Source organism: Babylonia areolata, chromosome 3 (assembly GCF_041734735.1).
Source record: "Babylonia areolata isolate BAREFJ2019XMU chromosome 3, ASM4173473v1, whole genome shotgun sequence".
In the NCBI taxonomy this organism is placed as follows: domain Eukaryota; kingdom Metazoa; phylum Mollusca; class Gastropoda; order Neogastropoda; family Buccinidae; genus Babylonia; species Babylonia areolata.
Window position 1 is genome coordinate 239,424 of NC_134878.1, and position 22,204 is coordinate 261,627.

Here is a 22,204-nt window from a genome sequence, read left to right on the forward strand (position 1 = left end):
GAGGTGCAGCAAACAGGACAGACCGGCAGAAGCATGACTGAACAGTGTCAACGTACCCTGAAGAAGACGACAAATCCATAACTGGCACTCTTGGCCAGCAGAACAAAGGCCAGAAAGGTGCTGAAGCCTCCATTGAACACTGCAGGGCCCATGTTACGCAGTGTGGCCACTGTTCTTTCTGCACACACAAGTAAAATGATGATGAGCACTGTAAACTCCCTGTAAATGATGATGATGAGCACTGTAAACTCCCTGTAAATGATGATGATGAGTACTGTAAACTTGTAAATGATGATGAGTACTGTAAACTCCTTGTAAATGATGATGAGCACTGTAAACTCCTTGTAAATGATGATGATGAGTACTGTAAACTCCTTGTAAATGATGAGTACTGTAAACTCCCTGTAAATGATGATGAGCACTGTAAACTCCCTGTAAATGATGATCAGCACTGTAAACTCCTTGTAAATGATGATGATGAGTACTGTAAACTCCCTGTAAATGATGATGACCACTGTAAACTCCCTGTAAATGATGATGATGAGTACTGTAAACTCCTTGTAAATGATGATGATGAGTACTGTAAACTCCCTGTAAATGATGATGATGAGTACTGTAAAATCCTTGTAAATGATGATGAGCACTGTAAACTCCTTGTAAATGATGATGAGTACTGCATACTGTAAACTCCTTGTGAATGATGATGAGTACTGTAAACTCCTTTTGAATAATGATGAGTACTGTAAACTCCTTTTGAATGATGATTAGTACTGTATACTGTAAACTCCTTGTGAATGATGATGAGTACTGTAAACTCCATGTAAATGATGATGAGTACTGTAAACTCCCTGTAAATGATGATGAGTACTGTAAACTCCTTTTGAATGATGATTAGTACTGTAAACTCCTTTTGAATAATGATGAGTACTGTAAACTCCTTTTGAATGATGATTAGTACTGTAAACTCCTTGTAAAAGATGATGAGTACTGTAAACTCCCTGTAAATGATGATGAGCACTGTAAACACCCTGTAAATGATGATGATGAGTACTGTAAACTTCCTGTGAATGATGATGATGAGTACTGTAAACTCCTCGTGAATGATGATGATGAGCACTGTAAACTTCCTGTAAATGATGATGAGTACTATAAACTCCCTGTAAATGATGATGAGTACTGTAAACTCCTTGTAAATGATGATGAGCACTGTAAACTCCCTGTAAATGATGATGAGTACTATAAACTCCTCGTAAATGATGATGAGTACTGTACACTCCTTGTAAATACCTGGTATCTTGTAAGCACCCCCTGCCCCTAATTTTGTGTTAAAAACTGTGCATAGGGTAAAATGTCTTATAGACACAACAACAAAAAAAGAAGAAAATTATAATAAACTAACGATGATTCAATTTGTTATTTGTAACTGTGTTGCTTTATAAAGCAGTGCAGATTTAGATCCAGAGATACAAATTAGAATGCCTGCATGAGATTGTGTGTCACTGAAAAATCAAGTGAAAGCAAGATGTTAGTGCATCACACGATGTCTTGTTTCAGTAGCCAGTGCTTTGTTCTCACTGCCAGCCCAGCCAGTGCTGTTCAGTGGAACCAAGTCAGGGAATGGGCTCCCACAAAGCGTAAAGTACCCAGTAAATGCCCGCCTCTAACTTCTGGGTACAAGTTGTGCAAAGTGGGGAGGGGCCTGGGGGGTATTTACAAGGTAGTTTACAGCTTGTATTAACTGATGACTCCTTTCAACACTGCAGGATGAGTATCAACAGGGTGGCTACCGTTTCTTTGGTACACAACGAAAGGCACACAAACACACTCATACAGACATGTAACATTTTACATGACTATTTTTGTTTATCTATCCCATGATGGAGGCAGCCATACTCCATTTTCAGGGGTATGCATGCTGGGTATGTTCTTGTTTCCATAACCAACTGAACACTGGCATGAATTACAGGATATTTACATATTTGGTATTCTGTACCCATATGCACACGGAAGGGGTTCAGACACTAGCATGTCTGCACATACATCGACATTGGAGATCAGAAAAATCTCCACCCTTTACCCACCAGGCGCCACTACCAAGATTCAAACCAGGGACCCTCTGATTGATAGTAAACACTTTAACCACTCCCCTACTGTGCCCAATCCATACAGGTAGCATCTGACCTGTCCTGGGTCCTGAGATGGTCATGAAGGTGTGTCCAATGTGAGCGGAGTAGTCCACAGCCAGCCCCACGGTCAGCGTCAACAGAATGCTGCTGGCTGTGTCCACACTGGTGCCACTGAACTGCAGCACCCCCGCCACGTCCACCTGGTCACAACACACTGAATATGTTAAATACTGGGGTTTGTTGCATTTATATATTTAATGCCCTGAAGATACGACAGGAATTCTGTGACAACAATGATGAAAGTTAGAATTAATTTACTATGCACGAGAAGCACTTTTGTTTTACAGGTTAAGTTAGTACGTATTTTACATTTTGTTGTCGTTGAGTGATCACCATATTGTGTACTTTTGACCTCTTTCTAGGGGCCGGAGGCCTGGAGATTAAAGTTTTGTTCTTGTTAAATACTGGGGTTTGTAGACACTGCCGCCACGTCCACCTGGTCACACAACACACTGAATATGTTAAATACTGGGGTTTGTAGATACTGCCACCACGTCCACCTGGTCACACAACACACTGAATATGTTAAATACTGGGGTTTGTAGACACTGCCGCCACGTCCACCTGGTCACAACACACTGAATATGTTAAATACTGGGGTTTGTAGACACTGCCGCCACGTCCACCTGGTCACACAACACACTGAATATGTTAAATACTGGGGTTTGTAGACACTGCCGCCATGTCCACCTGGTCACACAACACACTGAATATGTTAAATACTGGGGTTTGTAGATACTGCCGCCACGTCCACCTGGTCACACAACACACTGAATATGTTAAATACTGGGGTTTTGTAGATACTGCCGCCATGTCCACCTGGTCACACAACACACTGAATATGTAATAGGAAATTTTCTACCTAAAATTATGTTTAAATAACATACTTACCGTGACCCACTAGTGCAGACTCCGGCAAGAGTCTGACGTTCCTGCCCTGTGCAAACTACTATCCGCCTATGCGGAGAAAACGAAAGTAGCCAAGGCCGATAACCTCCCGGAAGTAGGTAACTCCCCTTTGCCCTCCCGACTAACGCCCTCTTTTCACGGCAAATCACCGCAGCCAGCACAGCGTGCAGGGAGAACAGAAAGCGGGGAGGAACAGGAGGGTCTTAAATGTGGGTCACGGTAAGTATGTTACTTAAACGTAATTTTAGATAGAAAATTTCCTTTTAATTACACATACTTAACCATGACCCACTAGTGCAGAATGGCACGACAAGGTGGAGGACTCATCTGTTCTATCACCAGTGCACTGCAATGGCCTGTTGTGTGACCGCCACAGAGGCAACGCCTCTTGAGCCATTATCCCTAAGCGACAGACATCCTTCAAGTAGAATTCAATGAAGATAGAGTGTACTGTGTCACCTAAGGATATTGGTGCGGGCAAATAAGACTGAGGTCCGCAGGGGACCGGATCCATGACAGGCCTCTGGCTGTGTGTGGTGCGCACTATGTCTGGGATGGAGCAGGGCGGAGGCAGGGAGAAAAGTGGCTCTAGATGTGTTGTACTAGCCATTTACATCAAATCACTATTCTGACATACAATTTCAGTATGGCCAACAGCAAAGTGAGAGCTGTATTCTCAGTGGTTTCTTAATTGCAAAGGGAAATCATTTGCAGCTTAGTCTTTCATGGAGGACTATGTCTCTCAGACTAGAAGTCAAATTGCACTGGGACTTAGTGCTGTAGCCTTGGGCCTAACTAGCCTTTGGGATCCGTCCCAATGGTGAGTCCAAAGGCCCTCTTGATCAAGGGACCGGGGATGCAACTTGGGCAAAACACTCTCTACTATAAATTGTATAATCGAATTCCAGCCCGAATAGTTGGGACAGCAGTTGCCTGCTCTGCTGATCTGATGGTCATTGTCGTACACGACTGATTATCATATACTGGTCCTAGGAGGACACCAATCAGCATAGGTAAATCAGGAAACAGCTGCTGTGTGCTTGAGGGATGAAGGTGTCCACCATGCAGGTTATGTTGAAATGTAAGGAAGCCGGAAGGAGTTGACGGGGTCTTGTGGTGCAACAGTGTGTCTAAAAGACATGGTGCTTGCTTCCGAAGTGACAACAAAGTCATCCTCTGACAGGCCCTTGACTGAAGGCTGGGGCTCCATGATGGGATAGCCTGCCTAGGCTAGAAACCCCTGGAAGTGTCTCACTGGAAAGACAGTGCTTGAGAAGGAATGCCCATCTGCAACCACAGTGGTCGTGTGTTGAGGCAGAAAGGACCAAGTGCAGAAAGTGCTTTCAAACGCCAATTGTTTGAGACATCGATGCTGGATCTCTGTTCAAGCAAGGTGATGGGGCAAACTAATGTGCTTGAATGCGGCATCTGCCATGTCGGTATGAGTGGGCAGAAAGGTACGCCCCTGTGGCTAATGAACGGTTCGTTGTGCTTTGTGAGACGCATCCGTCCTCGTCAATATGCCTTTCTCTGAAGTATAGAGGAAAACAATTATTACCCAGGCCTTCTGCTACTAGTGAGGAGTGGAAGAGATGGACTTAGGGTGATTGTCTCCTGCCCAGTGGGCAGTTTTTGGGCCCGCTAAAACTTGGAAGGCAAAGATAGACACCCCTTCATGGGAAGGCTGGCTAGGATGCAGGGCCCGTGTGGAGCTGTTGTCACAACCACAGTGGTGCAAACCAAGGGTTGTTGTAGGCAAGGGGGGGAAGAAGGGATGCCTTACAAACTTGGAAGGAATGAAGGGCATGTGTGTCCGGAGTGGCACCTCTAAGCTGGACTGCCTCATCCCTCCTTGTACCAGGTTAGGGCATCTCTAGCCCTGTGGGTGATTGTTGTAGGCAAATGAGTTGGATTGCCTTGTCCCTCCTTGCACCAAGAGAGGGCATCCTTAGCCCTGTGGGTGGGAAGGGAGTGTGTGTGGGTCCCTAAGGACCAGCCACTACTGATATGTGAAGGAACATACAATCAGGTGTGAATGAGGCAGTTTTGTCTGTGAGTGCAGTCGTCCTCCGAAAGCAAGGTAGGGATATGGAGGGTACTCAATACTGAAGTCTTAAGATACACTTGGAGGAGAACAACTCCCATACAACAAAGCCGTCTTGACTTCTTCTTGATCTCAGATAACCTGGTTACTGATGTTAAAGACGCTGATATTTTGTACGGTTATAGAAGTGACCACTCTTTAGTCAAAGTTGACTTAGTATTTAATACAGAACCCAAAAGAAAACCTTTTTGGAAATTTAACTCATCTTTACTTAGAGACAGTGATTATGTTAAGTTATTGAAAGAAACAATAGAGAAAATAAAGGAACAGTATGCAGTATTACCTTACACACGAGAAAATATATGTAATATCCCGAATGATGAAATTAGTTTACTATAAGCAGCCAGCTCTTTTTAGATGTGTTGATAATGGAGATAAGAGCAAAAACTATAACTTTTGGAATAAGAAAGAAAAAGCAACAAATAGAAAAAGAGGAAATGTTAGAAAAGGAAATACAACGACTCGAAAAGGAAGTTCAGTCGTATAATATAATTAGAGAATTGCAGGAGAAGACGGAAGAGCTCATACAATTAAGGAAATTGAAAATGGAAGGGATAGCTTTAAGATCTAAAGCAAGATGGGCATCTCAGGGTGAAAAAGTAAGTAAATATTTTTGTAATCTTGAAAAACGTCACTTTATCAGCAAACACATGTTAAAGTTATTCACAGATCAAAGTAATATACTGGCAGAAACAGATGAAATACTAAAGGCAACAAGACATTATTATGAAGATCTATACAAAGAACCAATGTAAAAGATTTAGATATTAGTGATTATGTAAACAACTTACCCAGACTTGATGAGACAGAATCAAAACAACTAGAAGGATTAATTACAAGAAGCCACAGATGCTATCAGACGAATGCAAAATGACAAGAGTCCAGGTACAGTTGGAATGACTGTAATTTTTTTCTAATTTTTTTGGAAGGACATTAGTGACTTTGTTGTGAGATTACTGAATGAAGGATTTATAAGTGGAGAAATGTCAACAACACAGAAAGAAGGATTAATTACATGCCTACCAAAAGGGGATAAACCAAGGGAATACTTAAAAAACTGGAGGCCTATATCCTTGTTAAACGTTATTTATAAGATAGGATCAGCATGCATAGCTAGTAGAATTAAGTCAGTCCAGCCTAAGTTAATAAATGAAGATCAGACAGGTTTCATTCCAGGTAGATACATTGGTGATAACTTAAGAATACAATATGACATCATGCATTACTTAGAAAAAGAAGACATTTCAGGCTTACTAGTTTCAATAGACTTTGAAAAGGCATTTGATTCGGTAAACTGGGTATATATGAACAAGGTCTTAAACGCTTTTGGATTTGGAGAAGATATATGTAAATGGGTAAGCACTTTTTATAGAAATATAAAGTCATATGTCATAGTAAATGGTAAGGTATCCCAGAGTTTCAGAGTACAAAGGGGGTGCCGCCAGGGAGACCCGATTTCGCCATACCTCTTTGTATTGTGCTCTGAAATTCTGGCATGCAAGATAAGGGAAGATGAGGGTATTAAAGGCATTAGCATATTGAACACTGAATTTAAAATTAGTCAGTTTGCTGATGACACAACATTTACGTTAGAGGGAGATAAAGAATCGTATGAGAAATTATTCGAAACACTTAATAGATTTGAAGAATTTTCAGGTCTGAAGTTAAATTATGACAAAACGCTAAATGTTTGGTTAGGGTGTATGAGAAATTCGAAAAGGAAATATCTCCCAGAAAAGAATATGAAATGGAACCCCCCCAAATTCAAGATTTTAGGTATATGGTTTTTAAACGATCTATCAAAAATAACTGAAGTGAACACAAGGGATAAATTAATAGAAGCAAAAAAATTATTCAAGATTTGGTCAAAACGTATATGCACACCCCTCGGTAGAATTGCTATTCTCAAATCTCTCATACTTTCAAAGCTAATATACTTATGGATTCTTCTTCCAAACCCTCCAGACAAAGAAATAAAAGAATTACAGAGACTATGCTATGAATTCGTATGGGATAAAAAGCCAGATAAAATTAAAAGAAAATACTCGATACATAATGTTGCAAATGGAGGAATAGGTATACCAGACATAAAAAAGTTTATACATGCTCTTAAGATAACATGGATAAGGAAATTATACACAGGAACACCAAAGTGGAAGAGAATCTTACTTATAAAATGCCAAGAAATTAACTCACTACATCTTTATGGTTCAAAAAGGTTTCTGACTATCGAATGTAACCAATTTTGGAAAGATGTTTTTCAGGCATACACGAATTTTACGAAACAAATAGAATTAAAAGAGGCACACGAGGTACTTGCAGAGCCCCTCTTTTATAACGACAAATTTAGAGTTGGTAACAACACAATCCACTACAAATGTTGGACAAATAAGAATATATATCTGGTTAGAGATGTTGTTGATGAGAATGGGTGCTTCCTTAGTTACACATGCTTTACAGAAAAATATAATATTAATGTAAATTATTTAGTGTATATGGGACTGATACATTCGATAAAAAGTTAATTACACATAATATTTATCTAAGTGATAAAACCTGTAATGAACAATCGAAAGCACTACACTTAATATCCTCTACTATGAAAGGCTCGCAAATATATTATGATATACTTCTTGAACCACTCTTTATTTACAATATAAGTTCTTTTGTTAAGTGGGAGCAAAAATTAGATATCATCGTTAATTGGGTAACCACCATGAAGCAAATAAAAAAAGTAAAAGAGATAAAATTAAAGTGGTTTCAAATTAGAATTTGTCACAACATTTTAGTTACAAACAAAATTCTGAAGAAAATGGGTATTACAAACAGTGACAAGTGCAATTTCTGTAAAAATGAAATAGATTCAGTACAACATTATCTATGGTTTTGCAAGTTCTCTCAATTGTTTTGGAAGGAATTAGAGAACGTCTTGAAAGAAAGATGTGATACTTGCTCAAACGTCAAGTTAAACATAGAATTAGTTCTATTTGGAAATGATGAAATTACAAAAATAGATGCAACTTTCAACTATATTATTCTTGTTGCAAAATATTTTGTTTATAAATGCAGAATAAATAAGATTAAACCATGTATAGAGCACTTTTTGAATGATTTAAGAAATAGTTATAAAGTAGAAAGATATATGCATTCAACGGAAATGTTAAGCGTTGTATTTATGAGAAAATGGTGTCCAAAAATAAAACTTCTTGAAAACAGTAACCCATAACAAAATATTATGAAAGATCAAAATGCACAATAATAATGAAGGCTCAATGATATATATATATATTTTTAAAAACTTGAACAGATGTACGTGAATGTGTAAGTATGCGAGTATGTAAATAATATATGCATGTGTGTATTCATGTGCACTTATGTGTCTGCAGTAATAATGTTTAACATGACTGTGTAATGGGTGTTTTATATAGTCACGTATAGAAAACTAGAGGAAATGTGTTCATACATAAGATATCCTATGTGTGGGTTGTGTTCTTTTCACATTACGTTAGCTAAGCAAAGTGTCCATAACTCTATGCTGATGCTATTATATGTTATAAAACTGCACTATTACACATGATGAAAACGTGTCCACCTTGACCAAACTGATAGAACAATATATTATAAATATAATGACTTATGATGACGATGTTATTGTTAATGGACACTGTATTCTTTTTTTTTTTCTTTCTTTGTTTTTTCCCCTTTCTTTTCCATCTACTCTGAATTGTTATAATGAATTCATGTACAAAATAAAACGGTGGTCGACCCAAGAAAGTCAGGGGGAAAAAAAAAAGGTAGGGATGAATTTATGAAAATGAATACATATATGTGCAAAGGGATTATAAACTTCCATCAGCTCAAGTGCTGATGTCAGGAATATGCCAATGACAAGAGATCGAGTCACAAGAAATAAGCGGCTGTATAAGCATATGTGTAGCGTGCACAGATATACCCAAGTAAATGGGGAAGTGTGCATAATCAGTAATGGAAAGGAATCTGAGTATGCACCTATATATAAGAGATGTACATACACATATGAATAATGTGCCAGTATGTAGACACAGAGAGTTCTGGGCATTGTGAACAGAATGACGCAAATGCGTGCATATATTGCTATGTAGGGAATCTCAATGAATAGATGTCAATGAATAGAGATAGAAATATAATTGTACATGTTAATATGAAACTGAAAATTGTATGAAACTATCCCGTAAGCGCACACACATGTGTATACCGAGGGGTAAGTATACATCTATAAGTGTGAATAGAAATGTGTAGAAATGTAGCAAGATTTTTTTTTTTTTTTTTTTGGGGGGGGGGGGGGGGGCGTCGTTGTTGTTGATTTTGATAATAAATCAAAAAGAATAGAAAGGAAATATTGTGATTTTATTTCCTGTTATTGTGTATAACAAGAAACAGCAAGAAAGGTGCAGCTGCTGTGTAAAGTTGTGTAAAGTCCATTAATGGGCAGCAGGACCCAATGAGAAACCGAAAAACATCGTTGCTGGACAGCACTGGGGGCGGGAGTGACGTGCTGTGTAAGCGGAAGGGAAGTAACTGCAGCGTCAACTGCCTAGGTTACAAATGCAGAGTGGCCTCCCTTGGCGCTGATAATCGGTGAAAAGGATGGTGTCTTTAGAGCACATATCCCCTGGTGTGACGTTTCCTCGCTGTAGAGGGAGGAGTGTCATACTGCGTGTGAGAGTGCGTGGTTCAATGCCACCGTAACCGACACAGGTGAATACGGCCACAAGAGGAATAAATATAATGTTCCTTAGTGCCGTGGGCATCCCTACCCGAATCAGTCGCCATTGGATGTGAGACGGTCGGGGCATGTGGCATGATGGCGCCGTAATCCAGTGTTATGGGCATTGTGGACAAGGGGGTGGCAAGTCCGTCGGCTTGCCGTGGGATGTGCATCCCCCTGTAGCTGAACGGCGGTCCAACCTCGCAAATAGCTCCTGCGAGAGGACTGGCGTTCAGTTGTTGTGTGTTGACGGATAAAGGGATAGTCAAGATCGGCCCGAGCACTGCTGAGTGGCAGGATCAAGTTATCAAGAGGCAGTCCAACGTGGAAGTGCCGATATTAGCCTGGGTAACAGCAGAGTTAGGCGATAGGGCAGAAGAAACCAGCACTGCCGAAGTTCAAATGGGGTGTGCACATACATGCTCTGTGGGCGAGGGGTGGTGCAGGCACAAGGTGTGGCACCGGGAAGCAGAGTGGTGCATAACTGCTGCAGCAAGTTAGTGATGAGTTGCTGGTTGGTTGAGCGGCTTGCTGAGACGCCATTAGTGGATGGGAAACAGCAGCAACCGGCGGTGTGGCAGATGGGGTCATCATCGCATAGCTTGGTGGGACCGTGCATGAACCCGCACTGTAGGTGAGGGGCAGTGCCGGTGCAAGGGAAATAACTGCGGCGGTCACCGGCAAGGGTGCCAAAGCAGAGGTTGCCTCCCTTGGATCAGGCACTCCGGACAAGGGGGAAGGTGCACACATATGGGCGAGTGTGTCCCCTAGTGGTCCACCTTCCTCCCTATGTATGGTAAGGGCATCCCTACGCGCCTCGGTCGCCATTGGATCCGAGATGGTCGAGGCATGCCGCGTGGGGGGTCACGTGATCCGATGTCACGGGCGCCACCACGGACGCATCACACACAGGGCCCAGTCTAGCGTGTGGATCCAAAGCAAGCATAATGTGTTGTTTCCCTAAAGGGATTGTGGCACATTCCATTAGTGCAACTGTGTGTATGGGTAAAGAGATAGAGGAGGTCGACTCATGCACTGCCGACTGGCAGGGCCGAGAAAACGCGGATCGCGTCGAGTGCGTTCGCGGATCGATAAAAATGGCATTAAAGGCAGCACTGACCTGAGTGTGGGGCAACAAACCTCTGGAAGTCACCAGAGGAGGTGTAAAAGATGGTTGAGGTCTGGAGTCGACCAGAGGGAGCAGAGGAAGTGGAGGAGGCGGCGGGTTGGCGATGTTGAGAGGGCCAGGAGTAGAGGGCCCTGAGTGTCAGAAAATCGATTGCGATCGCGCCTTAATTTTAGCGCGATCGTCCACTTGAGCTATATAATTATGTGACCTGGTTCTAGACATAATTTGACAAAAAAACAAGAACGCCAGAGAATCGACAGACAGACAGAAAATACGGAAAAAAACTTAGCCGTATGAAGAGCACAGGAACAGGAGTCATGATGGCTGCCAGAAAGAGAGGGTGCTAGTCAGGGGGGCAAAGGGGAGGTTACCTACTTCCGGGAGGTTATCGGCTGTAGCTACTTTCGTTTTCTCCACATAGGCAGATAGTAGTTTGCATAGGACAGGAATGTCAGACCCCTGCCGGAGTCTGCACTAGTGGGTCACGGTTAAGTATGTGTAATTAAAACATGGTCACACAACACACTGAATATGTTAAATACTGGGGGGGTTCAGACACTGCCGCCACGTCCACCTGGTCACACACACTGAATATGTTAAAAACATGTGTGTTCGTGTGTGCTTGCATGCGTGCGAGTGTGTGTCTGTGTGTGTGTGTTTGTGTGTGTCTGTGTGTGAATGTGTGTATGTGAGAGAGAGAGAGAGAGAGCATGTGTGTGTGTGTGTATGTATGTGTGTTGAATACATCAAAAAACGTGTGTATACATGCATCTGTGTGTATGCTTGTGTATAGTCCTGGCACATTTCTAACCAATGTGATCAAATCACAATTAAAAGTAGTTATGTGCAGTCTATGATGTGGGTGACTGTTGGTATGTACATGGTCAACTGACAGCTGTGTGAATCACGTGACTGTTTAATGTACATGGTCAACTGACAGCTGTGTGAATTATGTGACTGTTGGTATGTACATGGTCAAATGACAGCTGGTTGAATCGTGTGACTGTTTAATGTACATGGTCAAATGACAGCTGTGTGAATTATGTGACTGTTGGTATGTACATGGTCAACTGACAGCTGTGTGAATCACGTAACTGTTTAATGTACATGGTCAAATGACAGCTGTGTGAATCATGTCACTGTTTAATGTACATGGTACAAATGACAGCTGTGTGAATTATGTGACTGTTGGTATGTACATGGTCAAATGACAGCTGTGTGAATCATGTGACTGTTTAATGTACATGGTCAAATGACAGCTGTGTGAATCATGTGACTGTTTAATGTACATGGTCAAATGACAGCTGTGTGAATCATGTGACTGTTTAATGTACATGGTCAACTGACAGCTGTGTGAATTATGTGACTGTTGGTATGTACATGGTCAAATGACAGCTGTGTGAATCATGTGACTGTTTAATGTACATGGTCAAATGACAGCTGTGTGAATCATGTGACTGTTTAATGTACATGGTCAAATGACAGCTGTGTGAATCATGTGACTGTTTAATGTACATGGTCAAATGACAGCTGTGTGAATCATGTGACTGTTTAATGTACATGGTCAACTGACAGCTGGTTGAATCGTGTGACTGTTGGTATGTACATGGGCAAATGACAGCTGTGTGAATCATGTGACTGTTGGTATGTACATGGGCAAATGACAGCTGTGTGAATCATGTGACTGTTGGTATGTACATGGTCAAATGACAGCTGTGTGAATCATGTGACTGTTTAATGTACATGGTCAAATGACAGCTGTGTAAGAAAGATGACTGTTGGTGCGTGCATGGGCAAAAGACCTCTGATTCAATTTAATAGATAACATGCTCATTTTATATGTAAATACACAACACACAACAACTGGTCAGAGTAGCAACAAAATATCTGTACACAATTCATTAACACAGTCAAACCCTACAAATCGCAATGTTCATCACATACATACATAAGACAATATACATGACATAACTGATAAACTTTCTTTTCAAGGGCAGTGTACATGGATCAATCTGAACACTCTGACACACTGAAACTGAAACTGAAACTTTCCAACATGTTGACACTACAAGGAACAGGCGAGTGAAACAAGCCTCTCACCACGGTGAAAATGACACAGAGGAAAACTTTCCAACATGTTGACACTACAAGCCTCTCACCACGGTGAAAATGACACAGAGGAAAACTTTCCAACATGTTGACACTACAAGGAACAGGCGAGTGAAAGCCTCTCACCACGGTGAAAATGACACAGAGGAAGACTTTCCACCATACTGACACTACAAGGAACAGGCGAGTGAAAGCCTCTCACCACGGTGAAAATGACACAGAGGAAAACTTTCCAACATGTTGACACTACAAGGAACAGGTGAGTGAAACAAGCCTCTCACCACGGTGAAAATGACACAGAGGAAAACTTTCCAACATACTGACACTACAAGGAACAGGCGAGTGAAAGCCTCTCACCACGGTGAAGATGACACAGAGGAAGACGAGGATGCTGGTCCACAGGTTGGCGATGAGCACACAGGTCACCAGCAGGACAGAGACCCCGGCCAGGGCCAGGTTACGGTACAGCTCTTCCAGCAGTACCTGTCACAGGTTGACGTCAACTCAGGTTCTGGTTTTGTTTCATTTATTCATTTGACTCTTTCACCACCATTGGCAACTTAAGTTGACTAGACAGTGCACCGCCATTGGCAACTTAAGTTGACTAGACAGTGCACCGCCATTGGCAACTTAAGTTGACTAGACAGTGCACCGCCATTGGCAACTTAAGTTGACTAGACAGTGCACCGCCATTGGCAACTTAAGTTGACTAGACAGTGCACCGCCATAGGCAACTGAAGTTGACTAGACAGTGCACCACCATGGGCAACTGAAGTTGACTAGACAGTGCACCACCATAGGCAACTGAAGTTGACTAGACAGTGCACCACCATAGGCAACTGAAGTTGACTAGACAGTGCACCACCATAGGCAACTTAAGTTGACCAGACAGTGCACCGCCATAGGCAACTGAAGTTGACTAGACAGTGCACCACCATGGGCAACTTAAGTTGACTAGACAGTGCACCACCATAGGCAACTGAAGTTGACTAGACAGTGCACCACCATAGGCAACTTAAGTTGACTAGACAGTGCACCACCATAGGCAACTGAAGTTGACTAGACAGTGCACCACCATAGGCAACTTAAGTTGACCAGACAGTGCACCGCCATAGGCAAGTTTTGTCCACATGGAGGGGTCATGCTGACAGACCATTTTTCACATCGTAACAAAGCTGGACAGCTGCAGCCAGTTTCCTGCCAACAGAACAATGACTAACATTTGACCCCTGACCCAGTTTGAAGTGAACAAGTCTATTGTGTTGTTGTGACATGAACTGAAGCCTGTGACTGACAGCACTGTTTCTAAAATATTTGGTGCTGGGGAGTTTTTTCACACAGAAACTTGGTGGTGAGAGAGTTAAATCTTTAATTTAGTTTTGATACAATCTACATCACTGAGTATAAATTGCAGTTTAAACAGTCTTTCAGCATGCAATAATTTTGAATCGGTGTTTGTGATGAAACATGGTCAAACTTGGCTTTGTTCTGTGGACACGTCTTCTTTCCTCTCTTTCTTCTCTCTTTACTCTGTGAAGAGTCATTGGGGCGTCACTGAACTGTTCACCAGATTACCCCAGGTCTTTCAGCTGTGTGTCAAAGCCTGGGTCTCTGCAATGCTTGTGCTCTTTTATGTGTTCCCTTTTTATCAGCAAACTTTGTGAATAATCTGTCTTTTAGAGATATTTTTATCTTTGGATCTTGTCTCTTCCGATAACTCCACTGATAAAACATGGGGAAAAAACTACAGTTACTTGTTTCATTTTCAACTCTCTGAGACAAAATGCATGACATTTACGATATTCATAATATTTTCTACTGTCTCTGATACAAGTTGTACAATTGTTACATGCTTATTTTTCTAAGGTCTCAGAGATAAAATGCACAATATTTACATATTTGATTTTCTGCTGTCTCTGAGATAAAATGCAGAACAGTTACAGGTCTATTCTTGTAAATCTCCAAAACAATATGCACCATGCCCTTCTTTGTTTAACATTGTCTTCTTTTTTTTCCTTCTTTTCTTTAACGTTGTCTTTTCTTTTTGTTGAATGAAATACTGATTGCACAACTTAAAAGAAAAAATCTTTCTGTTTAAATGAGGTCTTCCAAGAGTGAGTTAGGGAGAGTGTGAGTGAGTGTGAGCGTGTGTGTGTGCATGTGCGTGTAAGTGTATGTATAGACATAAAGAGTGTGGGGAAAGCCCTCTTAAAATGAAACAATGTGCATGTGGATGACTCAAATAAAATATACATCTGTGGAAGATATCTAAAAATAAAATGAAAAACTATGAAAAGCAAATACACACTTAAAAAAAATATGTTTTTCGGTGGTAGGATCTGGGAATATACACTTCAAAAGGAAATAATGTTCATGTGAAGTATATTTCCAAATAAATAATGACATGTCTGAGGACAGTACAACAAACATGTAAAAAGAAACAAAACAAAATTTCATACACATCTCTCCAGATCCGTGTTCCCACCTTGTTGGTCTCATAAGTCATATATTCTGGGGAGTAAGCGAAACACTTGTGTTGAGGGAGACCCTCTCTGTCCCCGTACAAAGGCAGACCTGACCCATCCACAATGGCCCTCAAACTTTCCATTGCATCAATGTCACTGGCAGAGTTGGGCTGTCGCGTGTGACGCAGAGTGATGTATGAGCCCTGCAACAAAATGTATGGTTTAACCCATTCAGCCCTGGGCAGTTTACATCCTCGGCAGACTTCCATGCCACACTGATACGGGAAAAATGCAGAAAATACACTGTTTTTCCTCCTAATCACTTGTGGATACATACAGAAATACTGTAGAAGTTAGTTCCCTCTGTTTGTGGTTTATGTATACGTATGAATATGAAAACTGTTTTAATGAGACAAATTCTGACGCTAGAGCATGCAGGGCTCAATGAGTTAAGACTGTGCCCCCCTGTCAAACATCTGGCCCTTCTCCCTTCAGTTTGTGTCCACATAAATGTTCTAACGCTGATAATGCTTCCGGTTTGGCCTCCGATGTCAGCAGTCCACGTTCTTCTGTGCTCTGTGCTTTTTTTTGCAAAAATATAGTGGCTTCGATATGTTGAAGGAGTTAGCTCCAGGTTTGTAAGTGAGAAGTGAGTTAGTATACTGTGTGTTTGTACTGTGCTCCTTTCGCCAACACCTGTGTGCAGAACAAGAGAAAAAGACCAGGAGAAAGCAGTTTCCAGTGTGGGAGTCACCATGGCAGCAGCCACGCCAGCCCCGCCGGCTGTGGAACCAGTATACGTTACTGCCAGGGCACTCCCTACATACAAGACGCTGCCTACAGTGTATGACATTTGTGTTGCCGCGGAGGCTGCGTGCGGTCGAGGAACAATTCAGGGGGCGCAGCGGATTCGCGGTCTGTGGCGGATATATCCGCATAATGAAGAAGAGACCAGTTGTTACTGTTTAGGGGAGCACGAGTGTCTCTCCTGGATAGGAATCCTTTTGTTAACAAGGACCAGGGGGATGAAGAACCCACCACAAAGCTGTGGGTGAATAACATCCCGCTTAGTATCAGTAACGAACTAATTGAAGCAGCTCTGAAAAAGATAGGGGTAGAGCTACGGTCATCTCTCAGAAATGAGCTGGCAAGGAACCCCGACAGGCGACTGACCCAGTTTGAAACTGGCCGCCGTTTTGTTTACATCACGGTACCAAACACACCACTGAGGCCAGTCATGAAAATTAGTGTATTCAGTGCAGACATTTATCACAAAGAACAAAAACAAAAACCAAAAAAGTGTAACAAATGCCTGCAGGAAGGACATGTGGCAGCTAACTGTGAAGGGGAGGTGGTCTGCAAAGGTTGCCTGCAGCAGGGGCATAAAATAATGGACTGCCCCTCTTCGGTGCCCCTCAATGCCGAGGAAGAAGAAGTTAGGGAAGAAGCAGAAACACCAGCAGCATGCAAGCCACAGGGCAGCAGTCAACCAGAAGCGCCAGTGTGCGGAAGAGGTGATGCGAGTAACATGCAGGGCCAGAAAGCAGCCAGTCCCGTGAAGCCGGCGCACACACACACCGTAACAATGAGCCTTGCTGGAAGGAAGGAAAAAAGGGAGAGGAGTGAATCTCCCACAACGCCAGTGCCGGACAGCAAACGGCCGACTGTAGTGGCCCCGGACAAAGCAAGAGGAGAGGAAGAGACAGCAGACAGCATGCAGGAAGGGGCCGACACCTAGCACGTGTTCTCTCCCCACCGGTCTGACCTCTCCCTCACGACCTTTGGCTTCGTTTTATGGACTTGTGATTTATGATTAATGATTTTGGTTATCTGCTACAGAAATCTGAAGAAATGTTATCCCCATACCAGTTATGAACCATGATATATGTATTGGTACTTTAAATGTGCGAGGTCTGAGAAATAAGCTAAAAAGAAAAGTTGTATTTGACTTCCTCAGAAAACAAAAGTTAGACATAGCATGTTTGCAGGAGACACGTTACAGATGATGTGATGCACGAAATCGATAGACAATGGTCGGGAAGCATATTCTATAGTGCAGGAACTAACAGAAGCAATGGACTCATTATCCTCATTTCCAAACTTAAGCAGATGCAGGCAGAATTAATTCATGCAGCAGAGAGAATACTACTAATTCGAGTCATGCATGACAACAAAATAACCATCATCGCTAATTGCTATGCACCAAACTCAACCGTAGATAAATTAGCAAGACTACGACCATTTGTGGGTACTGGATGATTTCAACACAACAATAAGCCATCTAGATAACATCGCAGGCAAACCACACTCACCATGAGAAAATGAAGCTCTCATGGAAATATTATCTTCTCTAGACCTGGATACAATGCCATCATAAACGCAATACCAGAACAATGGAAACAGCATCTATCCAACGATGCCCACAAAGAGGATACCCCCAAAGACATTGCAACAACAGAGGGATACCTCACTACGTTATCTAACAAACAAATCCGAAAACACTTTGCCCTCAAACAAAACCATGAAATATGTGCAACACAATTTTGGAAGCGCAAACTAGATATCAATATCAAAGACTATTTCAACCTAGCTTATGAATGCACAAATGAATCCCGTCTGAGAATACTCCACTTCAAATTTATCCATAACATTTACCCAACGAATATTCAGCTTGCAAAAATGGGGCTTTTGCAGCCCGACTGCCGTAGTGTACGGGTCGTTCCTGTTGTTGGTGGGGTAGCTACCCCGACATCTAGGCACCATACGAAGTGAGGACCGGCTGTCCTCCATGGGAGCCACTTCTGTGTTTCTTCGTCTGTCTTCGTCGTCGTCGTGTCTTTGTGGTGGTCGTTAGTGTACGCCACCTGTGGCAGGTAAGAAGCCGCTTGTCTACTTAGCTTAGTTGTACTTCTGTCAGGGATGTAGGTGTGTAAAGAGGTAGAGGTTCGACAAGAAAGGCGTACGTTAGGTTTTGACACAATAATCTTATTTCGTTAATCACTTTTGTGCTACCAGTGCGTGAATATGTACTTTTTCTTGTGTCGGTTAATATTTTCGCTAGTTTTGTTATTGAGTTTTAAAATAATGATACAATTTTACCTTAGTTCATTGTTGTGTAAAGCTGGTCGTTGGCTCTGTATGTTAGGTGTAGAGAGTGCGAGTGCCGTATATGAGTTCTGTAATTCATCTTGTCAAAGTTATATTCCAGCTTTGTATTTTGAATGTGCGGTACATTTATGGGTTTTGTTAATTATCGTTAGAATTAATATTGCTCAGTATAGGGGGGAACATTCCGTAATGTTCCAGCTCTCGCTGTGTGCTGTGTGTCCCGGGCCTTTCGTCTGGTGACCCAGATCTTCGCCCCTCCTGCCCTGTGACTGCTGTCCTGGGTCTTCGCCCCTTCCTGCCCTGTGACTGCTGTCCTGGGTCTTCGCCCCTTCCTGCCCTGTGACTGCTGTCCTGGGTCTTCGCCCCTCCTGCCCTGTGACTGCTGTCCTGGGTGTTCGTCCCCTCCTGCCCTGTGACTGCTGTCCTGGGTGTTCGTCCCCTCCTGCCCTGTGACTGCTGTCCTGGGTCTTCGCCCCTTCCTGCCCTGTGACTGCTGTCCTGGGTCTTCGCCCCTCCTGCCCTGTGACTGCTGTCCTGGGTCTTCGCCCCTTCCTGCCCTGTGACTGCTGTCCTGGGTCTTCACTCCTTCCTGCCCTGTGACTGCTGTCCTGGGTCTTCGCCCCTCCTGCCCTGTGACTGCTGTCCTGGGTCTTCGCCCCTTCCTGCCCTGTGACTGCTGTCCTGGGTCTTCACTCCTTCCTGCCCTGTGACTGCTGTCCTGGGTCTTCGCCCCTCCTGCCCTGTGACTGCTGTCCTGGGTCTTCGCCCCTTCCTGCCCTGTGACTGCTGTCCTGGGTCTTCGCCCCTCCTGCCCTGTGACTGCTGTCCTGGGTCTTCGCCCCTTCCTGCCCTGTGACTGCTGTCCTGTGTTCCAGGCCTTTTGACTTGCAGCCTGGTCCATTGTTTGGCATTGTATGCCGAGTCCTGGCACCTAGGCCTTTTGAGTGGGGGCTTGTGCCCTGGGTTGAACCCGCCAAAGTTTGTCTGGGCCGTGTGTCAGTTTTTTGTTTTTGTTGTGTTTTTTTTCTTTTAAGTGGAAAAACTTCCTGAACCCGCCAAAGACTAAAGCATCTGTGTACCAGTCCTGGTTTTGGGGTGATTTGTCTTCTCCTTGAGTGTGTGTGTGGAAAATTGCTTTTGATTACATTTGCGTGAGTGGGATAGACAGAGCGGAAGAGAATAAATTTTGTGTGGAAGAGAAATATCTGTATTCTGTGTTTGTGTTGTCAGGTGAACTGGGTTGGGTGTTAGGTTTTAAAATAGTTCTCGACCTCTTCCCTAGGGGGGTCGTGACAATATCTTATCTTTGAAACCGAGCTCAAATTACGCAAGATGTGATCTATGTCTACCAAGATACCCGAGCACTTATACGGATCCATAAAAAAAACTCAAGTGGTCAATTTAAATGTGTACATTTAAAGACGTTCCGTAAAACTAATGCCTCCAGAGAGAGAGAGAAAGAGAGAGAGAAAGAGAGAGAATGAGATCGTGTCTACCTCACCTCTTTCAGACATTGTGCATGAAACTACCCTGTATGTAATTTTATAAGTTGCATGGCCTTGACAATGTTTGAACATGACAATGGTAAGAAGACAGATTACAGGGGGAAGAAAGAGAGAGAGAGAGAGAAAACAGAACAGAGAGATGAGAGAGGAAAAAAAAAAAGAAAGAGAAAGAAAAGACAACAGAAAGGAGAAAAATGATGATGGAAGGAACAAAAAGAAACAAAAACAAAACTAAAAAAAGAGAGAAAGAGAGCAAGAGAACAAAAAAAAAAAAAAGCAGGAAAGAGCCTTCCAAGGATGCTGAGACTATCCTGCTCATTTGCAGAAATTTTACGCATCCACTGATTTCTCAAAAAAAAAAGAAAAAGAAAAAAAGTTCTTACGCAGGAAAGGCAGTGTAAACAATGTGCATCTTCAACTAAAAACTAAAATCACCACCATTTCTTTGCATGATCATTTTGTTTTTTTAACATTTTAACACTGAAAGTCACATCAATGAACTCAATATACATTTTGGCAAACACAATTTTTTTTTCCCACACCACCAGCACTGTTTTAGTGGCATTACTCCCACACCACCAGCACTGTTTTAGTGGCATTACTCCCACACCACCAGCACTGTTTTAGTGGCATTACTCCCACACCACCAGCACTGTTTTAGTGGCATTACTCCCACACCACTCATTCTAATCCCCCGTACACAGCCACACTCAGGTTTGCCTGCCCAAGTCTCAGCTTTAGCATTCAACAGGCAACTATGTCAGGTCATCAGGAGGCTACACACCAGAGGAGACCTTGCACAGCTGCTGAGTCACTAGGGTGGTGTGCAGTAGTGTCTGTTGTAATTCAACAAGGGACAGCTGCAGACTGGCACAGGACCAGGATGGCTGGACAGCGCATGCTGGCTGGTGTCCAAGGCAGGGCAACACACATAGGAGAGGTGTCAGTTTCTCAAAAAGGTGTCACCGCATTCAGACAAATCCATACACGCCACACCGCAACTGTTAGGCAGTTGCCCAACCAGCAGCATAACCCAACGCACTTTGTCAGGCCTGGAGTGCATGCATGTATGTTTGTGTACCTGTCAGAGTGGATTTCTTTTCACACAATGTTGGCCACAGGACAACACCTATTTTGCCATGGCTTCTTTTTCACTGCACCAAATGTGTGCTGCACAAAGGACCTGAGTTTTGGTCTCATCCGAATGACTCAGTTTGATTTTCTGGTCAAACTTGGGAGAAAGGGCGAGAGCGTGAGAGGTGAGGCGTAATTTAACATGTGCGGGACACCATTTGAAGTGAGTCTCCTCCCAAGACAAAGGTGGCAGAATGGTCAAGTTGCTGATTGCCACACACTGTCTGTGAAGGTCTGGGCTTGATTCATCTCTCATCCTTTCTCCCAACTTTGACTGGAAAATCAATCTGAGCATCTAATCATTCAGATGAGACAATAAACCGAGGTCCCATGTGCAGCATGCACATGGCGCACTGAAAAAAACCCATGGCAACCCAAGTGTTGTCCTCTGGCAAAATTCTGTAGAAGAAATCCAAATCCACTCTGATAGGCACACAAATGTATAAGTGTGCACTCATGCACACATGTACATATGACTGACTAGTGCGATGGGTTATGCTGTTGTCAGGCACCTGCCTAGCAGACAACTAGTGCGTTGGGTTATGCTGTTGTCAGGCACCTGCCTAGCAGACAACTAGTGCGTTGGGTTATGCTGTTGTCAGGCACCTGCCTAGCCGACAACTAGTGCGTTGGGTTATACTGTTGTCAGGCACCTGCCTAGCAGACAACTAGTGCGTTGGGTTATGCTGTTGTCAGGCACCTGCCTAGCTGATGACTAGTGCGTTGGGTTATGCTGTTGTCAGGGGCCTGTCTAGCTGATGACTAGTGCGTTGGGTTATGCTGTTGTCAGGCACCTGCCTAGCTGATG

The 22,204-nt window shown here is 43.0% G+C and overlaps 1 protein-coding gene across 2 annotated transcripts in view; it reads right to left on the reverse strand.

Moving 5' to 3' along the window:
- Positions 1-22,204, reverse strand: part of LOC143280410 (patched domain-containing protein 3-like) — a 58,124-nt gene that overhangs the window by 15,011 nt on the left and 20,909 nt on the right. For both annotated transcript variants that reach the window (XM_076585045.1, XM_076585044.1), the window contains exons 14-17: positions 15,670-15,852; positions 13,542-13,667; positions 2,182-2,326; positions 57-178 (exon numbers count right to left, since the gene is read on the reverse strand). In XM_076585045.1, coding sequence (XP_076441160.1) covers positions 57-178; positions 2,182-2,326; positions 13,542-13,667; positions 15,670-15,852 — 576 coding nt within the window. The remainder of the gene's footprint in view (positions 1-56; positions 179-2,181; positions 2,327-13,541; positions 13,668-15,669; positions 15,853-22,204) is intronic.